The following is a 17896-nucleotide window of genomic DNA, read 5'->3' on the forward strand; positions in this document are numbered from 1 at the left end:
GAGGGGGGATGAGGTGGAGGGAGGGGGGATGAGGTGGAGGGAGGGGGGATGAGGTGGAGGCGGGGGATGAGGTGGAGGTGGGGGATGAGATGGAGGGATGGGCTGTGGGGCTGGTGCCTGTGGGGTCCCGTCGGGCATGGGTGTGAGTGTGCGGGGCTCCCTGGCCTGACGGACTCCCCCACCCCCAGTGCCCTTCCTTGTGGCCCTGGTGCTCCTGGGCTCCGTCCTGGTGGGCCTCCTCCTGGCCCCCGGCCTCCTGCAGGGGCTGCTGAAGCTGAGGCGCTTCGCCGACACCTACTTCAAGCTGCTGCTGCTGGGCCTGGTCGCCTTCAACTTCGTGGGGGCCTTCATGCTGGAGGTGGGGCCCGCCCCGCGTTGGGGTGGGAGGGGGCTCTGGGGGTAGGACTCAGCCACAGCTGCCCCCCTGCGCCCTCCCTGTCCCCGGCAGAGTGTGCTGGACCAGTGCCTCCCAGGCTGCCTGCGGTGGCTCCGGCCCAAACGGGCCTCCAAGAAGCGCTTCAAGCAGCTGGAGCAGGAGCTGGCCGAGCAGCCCTGGCCACCGCCCACCAGGCCCGTGAGGTAGCGCAGGCCCGGCCGGCCGGCACCCTAAACACTGGATCTCCCTGCTTCTGAGCCACCGACCAGGACCCATCTCCAGAGACACCACTGCCATCGCTCTTGCAGCCCCGAGGTTGGCGGTTGTCACACTCGTGTCCCACGTCTGCCCGGCCCAGCCTTCCCTGCCCCCGCCTGGGGAGATGCTAACTATCCTTGTCCCCCACTTCGGACGCCCCATGTAGAGACAGCGGCCACCACCCGCACTCAGAGCCGCTGTCAGTGTAGCAAATAAAGTCATAATATTTTCCTGCCTCGGCCTGCCTGATACCACTGACCTGAGTGCCCCTGGCACGTGTCTGCTCCCGGCATCCCCTGACTTTTCAGATCATGTTGGACAACACCCCTCTCTGAGCCTCCGTTTCCTCATCCGACAGTCATATCTCCAGGTTGAGCACGTGCCCGGTGCTCCGTTCAGCATTTTATAGGCATCATCATTTAATCCTTATAACTGTGGAGTACTGTCCCCCCCCCGTTTTTATTTTTATTTTTGGCCACACCGCATGGCTTGCAGGACCTTAGTTCCCCGACCAGGGATCAAACCTGGGCCCGTGGCAGTGAAAGCACTGAGTCTTAACCACTGGACTGCCAGGGAATTCCCAGTCCCCCTTTTACAGATATGGAAACTGAGGCTTAGAGGTCACGCAGGTAGTCAGAGCTGGGACCAGATTGCTTTGATTCCAGAGTCCACACTCTTAACCGTCCTACCCTCCTGCAGGGGCAGGAGAGAATGGGCTTGACTCAAACAAGTGCCAGCACCTACAAGGCATTTAACTGGGGCAGTTCCCTGCTTTCCCCACCTCCCGCATCCTGGGATGTGTTTATGGTCCAGTTCTTCCCTCAGATGCAATCCAGGCTCTGAGCCCACGTTTCCCAGCCAGAACCACGTGCACCATCCCCCGGGGAAGGGTGGGTGCTTCTGACCTCATCCCACCAGTGGGACCCTCGCCAAGCCCTGCTCTGGAGATGCAGCTCCGTCATCTGGTCCATCTGTGCTGGGCAGGGGACAACAGGAAAGAAAAGCCCCCGCCAACCTCATTATTATAGCCCTGGCACCACCCCCAGCCCACCCTCGTAGGAGCTCAGTGAATGTTGAATCCAACTGAGGACAAGGATGGGGGGCGTGAAGAGGTCACCTGTGACACCAGGTGCATCCACAGACCCTCTGCACTGGGCACTGAGTCATCAGACAGCAGTGGTTCAGGGTGGCAGATGCTGTTCAAAGGGAGGCTGGAGGACACGGCGAGGCCTGGGTTTGAATCCCGCCTCTACCCCTAGCTGATTGTTCGTGCATTTGCTGGGCAGTCATGTGCCAGGCACAGGGGCTACAGCGGTGAACAAAAACCATGACCTCTGCCTGGGTGCAGCTTATAACGTGGTGTGAGAGGCGAGCGGGGAAGGAGTAAATCTCCGAGAACACTGGGAGAAGAGTCCCCACACCTGCTACTCCTTCCCCGGATAGCTGCCACCTGTGCTTGGGTCCTTAGAGCCAGAGGAGGGGGTAGCAGCAGAGGATCTGGGAGCCAGGACGCTAGAGGTGGCAGCTTTGAGGCTTCAGTTTCCCCTTTTTGTCAAGCGTAGGGGACAGCAGTTCTGCCAGGCGGTTTCCTCTCCTACACTAGTGGGATTGCATCTGGCAGCAGTGAAGGGCTAAGGAAGGGCAGAGAGGGCCGGGCTGGCCCCCGGGGCCCATAGTGCTCCAAGTGACGAAAATCCCTGCTATTCTGCCGTAGGCACTGGAGCGGGGAGCGGGGCGGGGTGGCAGATAGTTATTCGTTCATCCATTCACTTGACAGACCAGCACTGGGGAACAAACGATGCATGGGACATGGTCAGTCCCTGCCTAACAGGATTCAGTGTCTAAGGGACAAGCAGCCTAAGGGGAGGCCAGGAGACCTGAAGGTGAGGGCCTGAATCAAGGGCCATCTTGATCCCCCTCCCAGCCTGAGCCCCCTGCCCCAGGCCTAGATTCCCGTGACCAGGCAGGACTGCCCCGGGGGCAGGAGACCTGCAACCCCACACCCGGCCAGCCTCCCAGGAGAATCCACTGTACATTCATTTATTCCTTCCACAAATGTTTACTGAACATCTGCTCTGAGCCTGGCACTGTGCCTAGTGAGCAAACACTGAGGATGAGCAAAAGCAGACCTTGTCTCTGTCTTCACGTGGCTGACAGGCTCATCGGGGAGAGGGGCAGGACTCACATAGCCACAGACGTAGGGCTACAGCCGTGACCGGTAAAGCAGAAGATGCTTAAGAGCTCTAACAGGAAGAAAGGGAAGTTCGCCTCTGAGGAAGGGAGGGTTTGATCTATAATCTGAAGGAGGAAAACCTCACCAGTGTTCCAGAAGGAAGAAACATCTTGAGCAAAGGCCTGGTGGCAGGTGGAGGAAGGGAGGGGGAGACCAGGCAGAGGGAATGAGGAGGCAGAGGCAGACTGTGATGAAAGGTAGGGTCTTTGGGGGCCCCCGGGGAGTTTAGCCTTGTTCCCGGGTACCTTGGGAGACCAGTGAAAGGCTTTAGGTAGAAGCCTCTCTGCCCCCCACCCTGTCTGAGGTGAGTGGGTGAGGGCAGGGCCCGTTTGCGAAGGCCTAGATTGGAGGTATTAGAGTCAGAATGGGATTAGAGTCAGGTGGGAGCTGGATTGGCTGCAGGGGTTGAGCGCAGGGGAGTTACAGTTAGCCGGGGAAGGGAAGGACGGTGGGCCCGTTCCCTGCATGGGAACACCTTCAAGGGCCAGGTCTGGGGAAGGTCGGGATGTTGTGAATTTGGACTTGGATCCTGTTGAATTGGATGTGCCTCGGGGACATTCGTGCGTCCAGGCCCGGTAGCCTGTAGCCTGTGGTTTCAAAGAAATGCTGGTTATGGAAGGCAGCTGTGGCCAGGAGCTGGCTAGGCAGACCCGGAAGGCACAACCAGAGAGGCAGAAGGAAAACCAGGCCAGGAAAGGTGTCCTGGAAACTGGGAGAAGCCAAAAGGGAGGGCAAGGCTACTTCTCCCTGAGCGGCGGTGGGCGAGTCATCTTCCGGAGCCTCCTCTGTTAAAATGGGGGCAGCAAGCCCACTTCACCCATCTCACCACTTTGCGCTCCAGCTGTGATGAGGCCGTGAGGAGAAAGCACAGCGGAAAGTGCTGAACAGACGTGAGGCTGGCTCCGCGGGCGCCTCCTCCCCGCGGGGCTGCCCCCAGAAGAGGGTTGAAGACCCGAGGTCGCGGCGTGGCGGCCCCGGCGGCGGCGGCGGCGGCGCTCGCGTTAGGACCCAGCGGATCCAGGCTGGAGGGCGGGCGCCGGCCCCGTCGGGGGCCCGGAGGGGGGTTCGGAGCGGGCAAAGGGGCGGCTCCGGCGGGCGGACTCGGAGCGGGCCGCGGAGTGACCCGGCCAGGTAGGCGCGGGCCTGGCGGCCTGACCGGGCCGGGGGCGCGAGGGGGGACTGGGTCGTGGGCCGCGACGTCGGAGGGCCCCCAGGTTCTGAGGGTGCGGGGCTCTGCGGGTCCCCGATCCTGGGGGCGGCTTTCCTTTCGGGATCCCTGAGTCCGGGGCCGTCTGAGCAGATGCTAAGAGGGCACTTGGAAAGTTTGGGGTCGTTTGGAGGGGAAGACGCGAGTTGGGAAGGGAGGGGAGCCCGATTTGGGGGGCGTCGGGGATGGGGCGGCTTTTGTTCTCCCTGGGAGGTTGGAATGCGGAGGCTGGGGTGTGGGTGTCCGGCGGGAGCGGCGGGGACAGAGACGCGGGAGACAAAGAGAGATCAGAGACCGAGGGAGCGCGAGGGAGCGCGCCCGAGCGAGTTTCCGCGGTTGATTGTTCCCAGCTGTGCGGCGCTGCAACATCTGGTTTCCTCCAGCCGGACCCCAGCCCGGCCTCTGGAGCAGACAGAGCCTCCAGCAGAGTGAGTCAGTGAGCGTGGGGGCAGGGGGCCCGGAGGAGGCCCCGCTAGTGCCCCTCTCGCCAGGCACAGAGGGTAGGGGGCGTCCCAGCCGTGGAAGGGGCCAGGGTCCGGGAACAGGCCTCCTAGGCAGGTCCCGGCCTCCCGACACCCAGTCTGTCGTCTAGATGTGCTTGGAGGTGTGATCCCCTGGAGGGACCCGCTTCTGCCACAGGGACTCTCCTCTTTACAGCCCAGCCCTCCTTCCCCCAAGAAGCCTGGGCCTGCGTGCTCAACCTCCGAGGGGAGGAAGACTCCTCCTCGCAGGGGGCCGAGAGGCCTAGGAGGGGCTTTGGGGACCGACAGAACCCCCCGCCCCCCAACCAACCTCCCCAGCTCGGGGCCTTCTCCTGAGTGGTGACAGCTCCAGCTAGCCTGCCTGCCGCCAGCCTGGGGGCAAGTAGGGGACAGTGAGGTCTTGTGGGGAGCTCCAGGCCTTTCAGTCCCCCACCAAGAGGAGGCCAAGGGTGCTCAGAATGGGGGTGTGGGAGCCAGATGTCCCGGGCCTGTGGGGCAGCTTGAGTCGCAGGTCTCGCCTCCGCCACCCCACCTCATCCCCAGCCACCCCATCGACTGCAGTTAGGGTTGAGGAGGGAGTGAGAGGCTGAATGTACGAGACAGGCAGTGGGTCACGAAAGCGTCGGGACTGGGCAGAAGGAGGGAAAGATGCCCATGTTTCTGCCCCTTCCCTCCCCCTCTCCCTCGACTCCCTGGGCGAGGCACGGTGGGGCAAAGTTAGCTTTCCCTTCAGCTATCCGGAAGAACTCCTTTTGTTGTGGCAGGGCGGGGGTCCTCCGGATGGGTGAGCCCGGGGACTCTGTCCCAGCCCTCCTAGCAGAAGGCTGACAGCCTTGGGGCTGCCCCGCACTGAGCTGGGACTGGACAAGAGGACCTGTAGATTCTGCCAAGTCCACTGTGGGGCCAAAGACTGGAGGCTGGACTCAACCAGGAGTTCTTGAACTTCAAGAGTCCGGTGAAAGCTAAGGACCACGGCCCTCTCCCCAAAACAACTACACACATAACACTTGTCGTACAATGTCAGGTTGGGGGACATCACGGTCCCCTTCGGCGCTACCCTCTAGGATCCGAGAGGCGCTTTTCAGACTCCACCCTAAGTGCTTCCTGCTGCAGCAGACAAGTAGACCTCAGTCCCAGTCTCGTGAGTGTGCGATGAAGTCAGCCAGGTCTTGGGAGGCCTGGAGGCCTGGCAGGAGAGGAATCTTCTAGGGGTGGGAGCCCTGCCCAGGCCTGGCTGTCCCAGGGGCCCCCGGGGCCCAGGCTCACATGTGGTTTCCTGCTGAGTCTGGGCTGTGATGTTGGCTGGGCAGGGTTGGGGTCCCGAGGATGGGCCTGGGGTCAGGATCAGTGCATTAGACACCTGGGGAAGTGCCGAACCAGAGAGTGGGCATGGGTGTGGCAAGGAGAGCAGGGCCAGGGCTGAGAGAGAATCTTAGAAATGTCCATTTAATGAGCAGGGCAGGGGAGGGTCTGTTTGTCAAGATCAGCTCTGGAACCAGGTTGGAGGCCGAGTCCCTCGGGACCTGAACACCCAGTGGGCCATCAGGGACAGAGGATGTCCCTCCAAAGTAGTCCCCTCCCCCTGGGCCCAGGCTCCATGACCCTCCACCTGCCTGGCTTCCGCTCCGAATCCCTCCTTCTCCAGGCCGAATTCGAGGGAGCAGAAGTGGGCTCCGCAGCCCCGGGGTAGTGGCCCGGGGTGCAGCTTGCCCCCTCCTCTTCCTCCAGCTGTCCCCTGACACCAGTCCAGCCCGCCTCATTGTGTAACCATGAGAGCTGCCTACCTCTTCCTGCTGTTCCTGCCTGGTAAGTGGCACCTAGGTGGGTGGGGCTCCCTTTATGTGGGTGGGAGTGGGGTTTGTAGGGGGAGGGAGCTGGCAGTAAGCTTTTGTCACGTCCTATGGCCAGAACTCAGCTCCATCACTCCCAGGGCCATCTACCTCTGGGGCCACAGACTGGGCTGGCAACCCCTCCCAAAGACTAGAGGCATCTCCTGGGCCCCTCCTCAACCCTCCACAGCAGCAGACTGGCAGGATTCTGGAGAGTGGGCCCAGACACCAGGATCCACATTTTTCTTCTTACTTACTGACCCTCCCAGGAGCTGAGGTGCAGGAATGGAGGCCCCTAAGGCAGGGAGTCTGAAGGCCTGGGTTCTAGACCCCTTTGGGGCCCAACTAACCTATACAATCTTGACCTTGGAGAAGTCCCTGTTAGTCAAAATGGGGAGTTATCAATGGGGACCCCAAAGGCCCTGCCAGGTCTAACATTCATTAATTTAACAGGTATTTGTGGAGCTCCTACTTTGTGCCAGGCACTGGGCTAGGCCCTGGGAATACAGTGATGAACCAGGCAGACAGACGCCCGCCCTCATGGTGTTGCCTGCCAGTCTAGGGAAGGGAGATGTGATAAGTGTCAGATTATGTTGAGTGCTATGATGGAAATAAACAGGAGAATGAGATGGAGAGTATGGGTGGGCCAGCGAGGGCCTCTTAGCAGAGCTGAAATTTCAGTTGAGACTTGAAGGAGGAGAAGCTAATCAGGATCACAGGCCCAGGGAGAGTCAAGTGCAAAGGCCCTGGGGCCGGCAGGAGCATGCTGAGTTCCAGGAACAGCCAAGAGGCCAGTGTGGGGGAGAGGGGCAGGATATGATCAGTGAGGTGACACAGGACCAGGGAGTATAAGGGCCTTTATGGTCAAGGAAGGCGTTTGCCTCCTATGGGTCTAGAGTCTGCTGAGGATCTTAGGGTCTTACAGGCCTGCCCTAGGGACCTCTACCTATACCCTCCCCAGAAGTGCTTTGGGGCCTCTGCTGCCCTTCCCTGCTGGACGTCCCCTCAGCTTTGCCTCTCCACAGCAGGCCTGCTGGCTCAGGGCCAGTACGACCTGGATCCGCTGCCTCCGTTCCCAGACCACGTCCAGTACACCCACTATAGCGACCAGATCGGTAAGCGCCTTGTCCGCCCCCAGGCCTCCCCGCCAGCCCTGCTCCCTGGATCTGCATGGCCCAGCCAGGGATCAGGTGGAGTGGTAGGGCGATGGGAATCTCGGGGTATGGTCCCTGGCTCAGTGGTGACCTGGGGCTGGGGGCTAGCCTGACCCCCACCAATTCCACATTCATCTTTGTTTTCAGACAACCCGGACTACTATGATTATCAAGGTAAAGGGCTGAGGGCAGGATCGGATGGGCGGGCAGCTGGGTGGGGAGTCCATAGAGACCTGCGGGCGACGGGAGTGGGCAGCAGACCCTTTTGTCATCTCTCGTCGCAGAGGTGACTCCTCGGCCCCCGGAGGAGCAGTTTCAGTTCCAGTCCCAGCAGCAAGTCCAACAGGAGGTCATCCCAGCCCCCACCTTAGGTAGGCCACCAGCTCCAGCCAGCCCGGGAGTGGGGAGGTCTGTCCGGGGCGGGCAGAGGAGACCTCACCCTGCCCTGAGTAGACCCGTCCCAGTGATCTCTGCCTGCCTCTCCCCCAACACCAGAACCAGGAACTGTAGAGACGGAGCCCACGGAGCCTGGGCCTCTGGGTAAGAACCTTCCTGACACCTGGAGGGACAGAGGCATGGCCCCGGAAGTCAGGGTGCAACGGGGTGCGGCACTGGGAGGACAGAGACAGCCAGGCCTTTTGCTCTCGCTGGGGTAGATGGTGGGGTGAGGGGCTTGCAGAGGTGCCCCTGCTTTAGGCTGGCAACTGCAGGGCCCCCCCGAGGCAGCTCTGGGAGATCCCCCTGGGCCCAGTTGGAGGCCAAGTTGGCTGCAGCCTCAGGAGGGGCCTCTACTCCCAGACACTGGGGCGGGGCGGCGGGACGGGGTGGTGCTCGGCGGCAGGAGAGGCGAGGACGGGGCAGGAAGCCCAGGCCAGCTCAGCGGGCCTCCCCTGGCCGAGAGCCCGAGAGCCAGCCTGCGTGTGAGGGACCCCGTCTCACAGCTCAGCGTGTGAGTGTGCGGACCTCCTCCTGTGAGGCTGCTGTGGACTTTTGCGGCTGTGTGTGGGTATAGATTTGTGTTTGAATATATGCTCCCAAGCATGGTTGTGAATTTGTGTATGTATAAATGTACTGGTAAAATTGGGCAGCCTCGCAAGGTCCAACAGTGCCCGTGAGCGCACGTGTTGGTGTGTGCACGCAGGTCTAGGCTGGGCCTGAGGGTGCAGGGGTACCTAGGCCCTGAGAGCCAGTCTCCCATGGGAGCGGTTGGGGGCTGCCACCCAGCTCCAAGCCCCCAGCTGCAGCCCCCCCAAGTCTGATCCCACCTGTCACTCAGACTGCCGCGAGGAGCAGTACCCGTGCACCCGCCTCTACTCCATACATAAGCCTTGCAAACAGTGTCTCAACGAGGTCTGCTTCTACAGGTGAGAGCAGGCAGGGACTGGGGGGACCGGGGTGGCAGGGGGGAGAGGGGCACCACAGCTCCAGCCAGCAACGTGGGAGTGGGGAAAGCTAGTGAATGCCAAGGTTGAGCTCAACTCTGTTTAAGCCCGGGCCTAGGGGCTGGGTCTCACGCTCTCCCGTGGGGCAGGATGAGGATAGGGCTGACATTTCCCCTGGCCCCGTCCCCCTCAGCCTCCGCCGTGTGTATGTCATCAACAAGGAAATCTGTGTCCGCACGGTCTGTGCCCACGAGGAGCTCCTGCGAGGTAGGAAGGCCTCCACCCCCCTTTCCCCCTGCCCCCATGCCCGCTCATCATCCATCCACGCGTCCACGCGCCCATCTGACGTTTATTAAACATGTGTTCAATCCAGGGCCACTTCCGGGGCATCCTGAGCTCCCCTCCCGGCTCCTTTTTATCCTCAGAACATCCCCCATCACCACGGTTGGGGAGGGGGTAGCAGTTCCCATCACCTAGCCGCACCCTGACCCCCACTCCTTCCTGCCACCCCCCACAGCTGACCTGTGTCGTGACAAGTTCTCCAAATGTGGCGTGATGGCCAGCAGCGGCCTGTGCCAATCTGTGGCGGCCTCCTGTGCCAGGAGCTGCGGGGGCTGCTAGGGTGTAACTGGCACCCCGAGCCCTGGACCCTCCTCGGATCTGGGGCCCTCAGGCTCTGCCTGACCTGGTGCTCTTCTCCCCAGCCAGATGTTCCTTTTACCCGGTAAAAAGTTAGTGGCTGCGGCGCCGGGGGTTGCCTCAGGCCCTTCCCCCAGCCTGTGGCCACCCTTGGGGCACAAAGGGGGCTCCCCAGTGTCCTGTCTCCGCCCCCAGGTGGGGGCCATCCCAGGCCTCTCTATGGGACCTGGGCCCCTGATGTGCCTTCTCCATCCGTCTGAGGACAGTCCCCCACTCCAGCCCCACCCCCAAGGTAGGCTATGACCCTCACCCCAGCTGGTCTGCTTGGATTTCCTACAGCCCCTGGGCATAGACCACCTTTGTTTTATACAAAATTAAAAACAGGTTTTTACTAAAGATTCAGAGTCACTTTTTCAGCCGAGGGCACAGAGGAGATGGCCAGGTGCCTCAACACTGCATGTCCTCACTGAGAGGCTACCCGGCCCCTTGGGGAGAAGGGTAGGGTCAGGTGACCTGTGGCCTTGCCTCTGCCTCCTCATCCACCCGCTTCAGCTCTGACCTGCCCAGAAAGATGGGCCATGACAACTGCCCCCGCCCCCAGGGGTGTGTGTGTGTGTGTGTGTGTGTGTCCCCGCCCCCAGGGTGTGTGTGTGTGTGTTTTGCAGGGGGCTGTATCAGAAATAGAAGGTTCAGGAATATAGCTTCCTCGTTGTCAGGGCTGCTTGGTGAGTCTGTGAGTACCCCATCACCAGAGAAGGGTGCAAAGCAAGATGAGAGGCCGCCCATGTGGAAGCGTATAGGGTGGAAGGCAGGAGGTCAATGTTGGCGGACTCTGGTATCAAGGGCTTTGGCAGGAGGGAAGGCTGATGCAGTTCAGAGGGCAGAAGCAGGGTAAACTGTTACAAAACAAACACCTCCCTCTGACCAGCATATGGAGACCAGGCTCTGTCTGAAGGCTCAGCACACAGCCCCATTTAACCCTCCAACCAGGCCTATGTGGTGGGTACAGTTAATATTCGCATCTTACAGACAGGGAAACTAAGCCTAGATTACGTAAGCCTCCCAAGGGTCCACAGTGGTAAGTGGCAGGGCTGGGGAGGGACCTGACTCCACTGGACTCCATGAGATGAATGGAATTTCTCCTTGGAAACACTGACTGAGCCATCTTCTGTGTGTACTTCCTCATAACCACCCTGGGAGGCAGGTTCCCATTTTACAGAGGAGCAAACTGAGGCTCTGACAGGTTAAGCGGCTTTGCCCAGGATCACCCAGCAGAGCCAAGGCAAGACCCCACGTCCACTCCCAGGCCTGCACTTGTTTACCACACCGCCTGGAATGCCTGTTACTGTCCAGAGGGCGGGCCCCGTCCTGAGGAGGAGCCAGAGAAAAGGGCAGAAAGCTTCAGATGGCAAGAGTCGAGCTGCATAGGTCGGGTCCCATCCCAAACCTCAACAGCTCCGTCTGTTAAATGGGGTGGGTGGCCCAGGACCCTGGAGGCCTCCCCATCCCGACATCCTGTGAGGTGAGTAAGCTCCTTACCTTTCGTCACAGGCCTTTCAAAAGCTGCCCCCATCTCCCTGAGCACCCACTAGGGGACCCCATCCCTCTGGCCCAAGGGCCCTCCTGTCCCCCCTCCTGTCTCCCAGGTGGAGAAGGCACATTAATAGTAAAGGGACACATCTGTACAAACCATTTTTTTCTAAAATGGGGTCGTCTTGTTACAAAAAACACAACAGTTCTGAACAGTTAACATTGTACAAAGGTACAAAAATACAGGGACTCTGAACTCTGAGGAATTTCCTGACAAATACTCTGGACTAAGGCAAAGAGATCTCTGGGAAGCCAGAGAAGGTCCCCTGCCCCAGGCCTGGACAGCCCTTCTCTTTCCCGTGAACCTGTGCTCCAGGGTCGGCCAGAGACAAGGCGGGGGAGGGGGGTGTCTCTCCAACCCCTGGCTTTGGCTCAGCCACTCAGGGAGGACCTCAAACTGGTCCTGGGGGACCTCATACGGGCTCATCCTGGGGGAGAGGGCCTGGACTGAGTGGGGAGCCCACAGAGGGTGGTTGGCTCTGACGAGGCTGGGAGGGCGCTGCCGGGCCTGGCCTGGTGCCAGAGTACCCCTCCCCTGGCACTGCCACCCCTGCTCCTCCTCACCCCCAGCTGAACTCTGGGGGTGGACGGTGCCGAGAGACCCCCTCCCCTGTCCCGCCCCGGCCACGGGGCTGCTCTCCAGGATGCCGGCCAGCAAGGTGCTCACTTCTCTGGGGGGCCGCAGGAGGGGGAGAAAGAAGCTGAGCCCCTTCGAAGCTCCTGCTGCAACTGTCCCTTCAGTGTGGACACCTGGAGAAGAAAGAGGAGGTAGGGCCAGCCCAGGACCCCAGCCTGGTTTCAGAGAAAGCGGGGCGGCGGGGGTGGGGTGTGACTGATGGAAGGACACCGGAAGGGACCCAGTGCTGCCTGGTTCAGAAAAACCAGGTGTCGTTAAGAACCAGGGTATTTCCTCCCCTTCTCATTTTGCTCCATGGAGCAGTGGGGTGTCTCCGGACTGCTCGGCCTCTCTTTGGGGGCCACCCATCCCCACTCTCACCACTAGGCCAGGCCTGGCGCTAGCTGGACTCCAGGGGTGGACCTGTGACCCAGGCCTGGCCTACCAAAGCAGCCTTGCCCTGCAGACATGATCGGGGCAGAGACGGTCGCGAGGGGGCCTGCGATGAGCATCCTTGGGACTCTTGCTGTTGCTCTCAGGGAAAAGGGCCCCTCTCTCCTCTGGGATCGTGGGTCGTTAGGATAACCCGAGGCTGGAGCCGCTGAGGCCACCTGTGCCACCCAGGGAGACGGCCTGCCCGGGCATGGCGCCGTGGCAAGGGGACTGAGTTCCAATGACATCACTTGAGCCCCTGTGTCCAGCCATGGCTGACACCAGCAGAGATCCACCCGGACCATTTCAGTTATGGGTGCCATCGACCGCCTATACCCAAGAGGTTACTACCAGCCCTCTCCCTGCCGCCACTTCCTCCTCTCCCTCGCCCCCCCCTCCTCCTCCTCCTCCTCCTCCTCCCCCCTCTTCCCCCCAGCTCCACACTTCCATCCTGGCCCAGACTCCTGAAGGGGGCGTCCTGCTGAGGCTGCCACCCCCCGGGGAAGGGCCAGAGCCCACCAGGCCTGAGTACCTGCTCCTCCAGGCCACGCACCCGCTGCCGGTGGGCCCGCTCCCGCGCCTCCAGGGTGCGCTCCGTCTGCACCTGGGCACTGCGCAGGCGATCCACTTCCTGCTGCAGCTCCAGCTGATGCTCGCCCACCTCCAGCCGCGCTGGGCTGTGCTTCTGCTCCAGTGCTGCCACCTGGGCCTGAAGGAGGGACCGCGGGTCAGGCCTCTGGCCGTGTGTGTGTGTGTGTGTGTGTGTGTGCGCGTGCGTGTGCACGTGTGTGTGAAAGGGTGTCAGGCACCTCCCTGGGGTGGGAGCCTGAGGGCCCCTTGGGGCAAAGCAGGGGATGTAGGAGAGACCCTTGTTTTTCTCCCACCCCCACCCCCAGCCCTCCTGGCCTGCAAATCCTGGGTCAGGGTACTTAGTGACCCCCCTCAGGCGCGCACACACACACAGACATATTCAAACACAGAGACAAGCCCATATGTGTATACAGATATAGACAGATAAAAGCAAGCATGTAAAAACCTGTGTTCACACGGCTGCATGCATATGTGCAAAAGCCCAATACTCTTACATACATCTACATACAAGAAGAGACCTGTACACAAAGATACAGATATATCCCTAATACTTAGACATGCCACATCCATGCACAAGATTCGTGCTACATGCGAAAGAACACTCTCACATACACTCATAGCTCTTCACATCCACAACCAATGTGAGCACACAGGCGCGTGTGCTGACAGGTCTCTTTCCTCTCCACTCTGGGGAGGACCCCTCCCTCTGGGACCTGGCTCTGGGCGCCCCCTCCAAGGTTCTGGGCTCGTGGACTGTGGGGGCGGAGTTGGGTCCAGGGCTGGGGAGAGAAAGCGTGTCCAGGTCTGGGTGGGAGCAGGGGCTAGACCTCCAGCAGCTGGATCTGCCTCCGGGCCTCGGCCAGCTCCAACTCAGCCCCCGTGAGCGTGCGGTCCAGGTGGCCCTTCTCTGCACTCAGCCGCACCGTGTCCTCGTGACTGCGAAGCTTCTCCCGTTCCACCTAGGTGGGGAGAGTGGGAGGGGATCAAGGTGCCCGGGGAAGGAGGGAGGTCCCAGGAAGTGGGAGCAGCTCAGAAAGGGGTGTTGGGTTACAGGTAGCAGGGCCGGGGGGAATATCCCTAATACTTCTTAGACATGCCACATCCATGCACAAGATTCGTGCTACATGCGAAAGAACACTCTCACATACACTCATAGCTCTTCACATCCACAACCAATGTGAGCACACAGGCGCGTGTGCTGACAGGTCTCTTTCCTCTCCACTCTGGGGAGGACCCCTCCCTCTGGGACCTGGCTCTGGGCGCCCCCTCCAAGGTTCTGGGCTCGTGGACTGTGGGGGCGGAGTTGGGTCCAGGGCTGGGGAGAGAAAGCGTGTCCAGGTCTGGGTGGGAGCAGGGGCTAGACCTCCAGCAGCTGGATCTGCCTCCGGGCCTCGGCCAGCTCCAACTCAGCCCCCGTGAGCGTGCGGTCCAGGTGGCCCTTCTCTGCACTCAGCCGCACCGTGTCCTCGTGACTGCGAAGCTTCTCCCGTTCCACCTAGGTGGGGAGAGTGGGAGGGGATCAAGGTGCCCGGGGAAGGAGGGAGGTCCCAGGAAGTGGGAGCAGCTCAGAAAGGGGTGTTGGGTTACAGGTAGCAGGGCCGGGGGGACTTGCGGCCCCCACACCCTGGGGACACGCAGCTGGAACCAACCAGGGCTGGGACCCAGAGGACATGAAGGGAGGGCCCTAGGGACACAGCCCACCTTGTCCAGCATCCTCTTGAGGGCCACCCGGTCCTTCTCCAGCCGCAGGGCTGAGCGCTCCACCTCCCGCTTCTCGGCCTCCAGCTGAGCCAGGGCACGCTGCAGGCTCCCCAGGCGCTCCTGCAGCAGCCGCCGCTCATCCTGCAGCTTCTGGACCGTGTGCAGGGCCGCAGCCTCACCTTCTTGCCGTTGCCGCAGCGCCTGCAGCAGAAGCCAGCGAGTCCCTAACCCCTCTGGGCCTCAGGGTGTGCATCGGAAGCTTGGAGATGATGATGCCAGCCTGCCAGGCCCACTTGCTAGGCAAGGCTATTATGAGGCCCACATCAGGGAATGGTCACCCGAGGCCAGACAGTTCTCTCTGGGCCTCAGTTTCTCCATCTGTATAATGGGGATATGGACCGAGTGAACCATGCTTCCTCACAGGAGGCTGGGCCTAGGTTTGGGATAAGGTGGAGATAGGTGAGAAGGTCCCGACGCCGAGGGCCTCACGGTCCTGGGAACGGAAGGGCCCGCCCTGGCCCTCACCTCCTGCAGCTGTTGCAGCCGGCCCTCGGCCTCCGCCCGCTGCAGCTCCAGGTCCGCTAGCTCGCCCCGCATGGTCTGCACCTGCTCGCCCAGGGAGCTGCTCTGCTTCCTTGCCTCGGATAACGCCTGCCGTGTGGCCTCCAGCCGTTCCTGCGGGACAAGGGCTGATGGTGCCAGGCTGTCCTGGGGGCCCTGAGGCAAGGGGCTTCTCTACGGGGTACCTCCGGGCCAGGTTCACAGCCCCTTAAACAGGTAGTCCTCTCACCTGGAGAGTAAGCCAGACAGCAGGCCTGGCCCACAGCCTAGCCACTCACCTGCACAGGTGGAGAAGCCCTCAGACCCCAGCTCTTCCCTTAGCCTGCCCCTGGGTCCTGCAGCCTCTGTCCTAGTAGGCTTGATCCCACCTCCCCCCAGAGCCTCCCCTCATTGGCTGATGCTCTTACTGGGCCCCCCCCTCCCTCAAAGGCAGCTCTTATTGACCATCCCAGGGGTCAGCTCTCCACCAGGGCCCCCAAGCCTGCCTTTGTAGGCTAACTCTCACTGGGCCCGCCCGCAGCCAGACCCTGGAACCCCCATACTTGGAGCACTTGGCGGTCATGTTCACAGGCAGTCAGGGCCTTCTGCATGTGCAAGTTTTTGTCCTGGGTGCTGGTGAGGCTGGCGCTGCTTTGGGTCAGAGCATCCGTCAGGCCTTGCACCTTGTCCCGCAGGACCCCCTCACTCTCTTCCACCTTGGCCAGGGCCCCCCTCAGCCGCTCGACCGTCAGCTGCAGAGTCCCCGCCTTCACCTCACTGTCTGACACCTGTTGGGAAGACAGACAGGATGGTCCAGGTGTGCCTAACCCAAGCCCCTGCCACCTCTCTCTAGGCCTTTCTCACTGATACTCACTGTTCCCATGCGTTCCCACTGGCTCAGGTGACTACAACCTGGGCCCGGTCGTACCACCAGTTAACTACCCTCACACAGAGTGCCATCAACCTGGCTGTCCCAGACCCCGTGGTCTTCCGCCTGTTCTCATTCCCCTTTCCTCCCTGTTATGGAGAAGAAAGGGTAACCGCCACAACCCTGACATTTTCTGTGTTCTTGACTTAGGCGGGTGACAGTGCAGGGCTAGCAGAGCTACTGAACATTCCAGTTAGAGCTGAGCTTCCTGGCGGCCAAGGCAAAAAAAAAAAAATGAGTGAAATCTATGTATCTTACTGGTCCCACATGCCTCCTTTGAGTGCACACTCCGTCAACAAACAGTCCTGAATTCTCATTTTGGCCCTGCCTCTTATTAGCTATGTGATCTTGGGCAATGACGTCACCTCTGTGAGCTTTCATCCACCCATCCGTGAAACGGGGTGATGATAATACCTGCCTCACAGGGTAGCTGGGAGGATCAAACAGAGTCCCCATAATGCACTTGGCACAGGGCAGGCAGAAGAGGGGCCTGAGGTCGGGGGAGGGGACCCACCTGCCTCTGCAGGGAGTCTACCCGCTCCTGGAGGGCCTGGGCCTGGGCCTCCCGGTCGCTCAGGCCCAGGCGGCTACGCTGCAGCTCCCCCTCGAGTGAGCGCCGCTGTAGCTCCAACTTGACGCTGCGGCTCTCGGAGGCATCCAGCACCTCCTTCAGACGCCGCTTGTCGCTCTCCAGCTTCACCTCGTTGGCCTTCATCTTGCTGATCTTCTCCTGTGGGTGGGGCAGGGCTCAGGTCCCAGCTGTGCAGCCCACCCCACGCCTCCCACATCCCTCAGGACACTTACGAGAAAGTTGGGAGCAGCCTGGAAGTGGTCACAGACACCACTTGCTGTGCAACCCAGGGCCAGCCCCTGACCCTCTTGGGGCCTCAGTCTCCCCACATGTTCACAGGGTGACTTGAGGACCCCAGAGCACTTTCCAGATTTGCCTAAGTCTCACAGGCTGTGTGATCCAGGCTCATCCCTCCGTTCCTGCTCTCTGGCCCTATTTCACCTCTGTGTGGTCAGGGGACCAGATTGGTCCAGGGGTGCCACAACCTGGGTGTTTACAGAGCCCCAGGGCGGTGACGGTGGAAGGTGTAAAAATGCAGACTCCAGGGCTTCCCTGCTCTGCTGCATCGCTCTCCAGAGGCGGGCCCAGAGCTGCATGTGGGACCTGAGCTGAGTCGGGCAGGAGCCCTGGGCCCTGCCGGGTTTTAGGGGATGATACTCCTCCCTTCCCTACGCGGGGTCAGCTGGTGAAGGAGACTTGCGGAGTGGGGATAGCGCAGGAAGCCAGACAAGGGTCCTTCTCTTCCTGTCACCATCCTAGAGACAGGACGGGGCAAGGAGGTGTTATAACAACAGCGCCCAGGCCTGCCCCGCTTCCACCCTGCTCAGAGCCCCAACCCTGCCATGTCTGGGCCCAGCAGCCCCACTCTGGCTCTTGCCCAGCTTTGTTCCTGGCCTCCTCCCGCAGCCCCTGTGGCTGGGCCCAAGGCCAGAGCCGGAGCCGCAGACACAACAATCCAGCTCAAGCTCGGCCTGGAGCCAGAGGCCTGGGGTGGGCTGTGGGGACAGGCATGGAGGGAATCTGTGGCTGCAAGAAGGGCTCAAGGGTTCGGCGGCCTCGACCGTCACCACCAGGGCCTGTGCTTCCTGCCACACGCACGCGCGCACACACACACACACACACACACGTATATACAGATGTCTCCCAAACACACACCGTCACCACCAGGGCCTGTGCTTCCTGCCACACGCACGCGCGCGCGCACACACACACACACACACGTATATACAGATGTCTCCCAAACACACACCGTCACCACCAGGGCCTGTGCTTCCTGCCACACACACACACACACACACACACACACACACACACACACACACACAGATGTCTCCCAAACACACACCGTCACCACCAGCGCCTGTGCT

The 17896-nt window shown here is 61.2% G+C and overlaps 3 protein-coding genes across 12 annotated transcripts in view; 2 read left to right on the forward strand and 1 right to left on the reverse strand.

Moving 5' to 3' along the window:
- Positions 1 to 868, forward strand: part of ATP13A2 (ATPase cation transporting 13A2) — a 22062-nt gene extending 21194 nt beyond the window's left edge. For all 6 annotated transcript variants that reach the window (XM_028487794.2, XM_024125733.3, XM_007114550.4 and 3 more), the window contains 2 exons: positions 189 to 358; positions 449 to 868. In XM_028487794.2, coding sequence (XP_028343595.1) covers positions 189 to 358; positions 449 to 583 — 305 coding nt within the window. In that variant the 3' untranslated portion in view covers positions 584 to 868. The remainder of the gene's footprint in view (positions 1 to 188; positions 359 to 448) is intronic.
- Positions 869 to 3896: 3028 nt separating this feature from the next.
- MFAP2 (microfibril associated protein 2) lies at positions 3897 to 10050 on the forward strand. 5 transcript variants are annotated; one of them, XM_024125556.3, is made up of 11 exons: positions 3898 to 3998; positions 4425 to 4502; positions 5581 to 5697; positions 6285 to 6362; positions 7411 to 7500; positions 7687 to 7713; positions 7824 to 7910; positions 8035 to 8079; positions 8816 to 8903; positions 9115 to 9188; positions 9439 to 10048. In XM_024125556.3, the coding sequence occupies exons 4-11, from the start codon at positions 6326 to 6328 to the stop codon at positions 9540 to 9542; spliced, it is 552 nt and encodes a 183-aa protein (XP_023981324.1). In that variant the 5' UTR covers positions 3898 to 3998; positions 4425 to 4502; positions 5581 to 5697; positions 6285 to 6325; the 3' UTR covers positions 9543 to 10048. The 5 variants fall into 5 exon arrangements, with proteins under 5 accessions (XP_007114609.1, XP_023981324.1, XP_023981323.1 ...); XM_007114547.4 differs by lacking the exon at positions 5581 to 5697 and having other exon boundaries at positions 3897 to 3998; positions 7414 to 7500; positions 9439 to 10050; XM_024125555.3 differs by lacking the exon at positions 5581 to 5697 and having other exon boundaries at positions 9439 to 10047.
- Positions 10051 to 11271: 1221 nt separating this feature from the next.
- The window catches only part of CROCC (ciliary rootlet coiled-coil, rootletin), a 49330-nt gene continuing 42705 nt past the window's right edge, over positions 11272 to 17896 (reverse strand). Inside the window, exons 30-36 of the mRNA XM_055083745.1 lie at positions 16473 to 16688; positions 15594 to 15818; positions 15016 to 15165; positions 14491 to 14691; positions 14153 to 14284; positions 12731 to 12907; positions 11272 to 11900 (exon numbers count right to left, since the gene is read on the reverse strand). Of these exons, the coding sequence (XP_054939720.1) occupies positions 11814 to 11900; positions 12731 to 12907; positions 14153 to 14284; positions 14491 to 14691; positions 15016 to 15165; positions 15594 to 15818; positions 16473 to 16688 (1188 nt within the window). The 3' untranslated portion in view covers positions 11272 to 11813. The remainder of the gene's footprint in view (positions 11901 to 12730; positions 12908 to 14152; positions 14285 to 14490; positions 14692 to 15015; positions 15166 to 15593; positions 15819 to 16472; positions 16689 to 17896) is intronic.

This window comes from Physeter macrocephalus, chromosome 3 (assembly GCF_002837175.3).
Source record: "Physeter macrocephalus isolate SW-GA chromosome 3, ASM283717v5, whole genome shotgun sequence".
NCBI lineage: Eukaryota > Metazoa > Chordata > Mammalia > Artiodactyla > Physeteridae > Physeter > Physeter macrocephalus.

Excerpts from the sequence above, each read along its gene's own strand:
- MFAP2 (XM_024125556.3), top strand. The coding sequence starts at position 6,326 with ATGAGAGCTGCCTACCTCTTCCTGCTGTTCCTGCCTG. Across the intron at positions 7,714-7,823 it reads GGACTACTATGATTATCAAG|AGGTGACTCCTCGGCCCCCG; the intron begins GTAAAGGGCTGA and ends CTCTCGTCGCAG. Across the intron at positions 8,080-8,815 it reads CACGGAGCCTGGGCCTCTGG|ACTGCCGCGAGGAGCAGTAC; the intron begins GTAAGAACCTTC and ends CCTGTCACTCAG.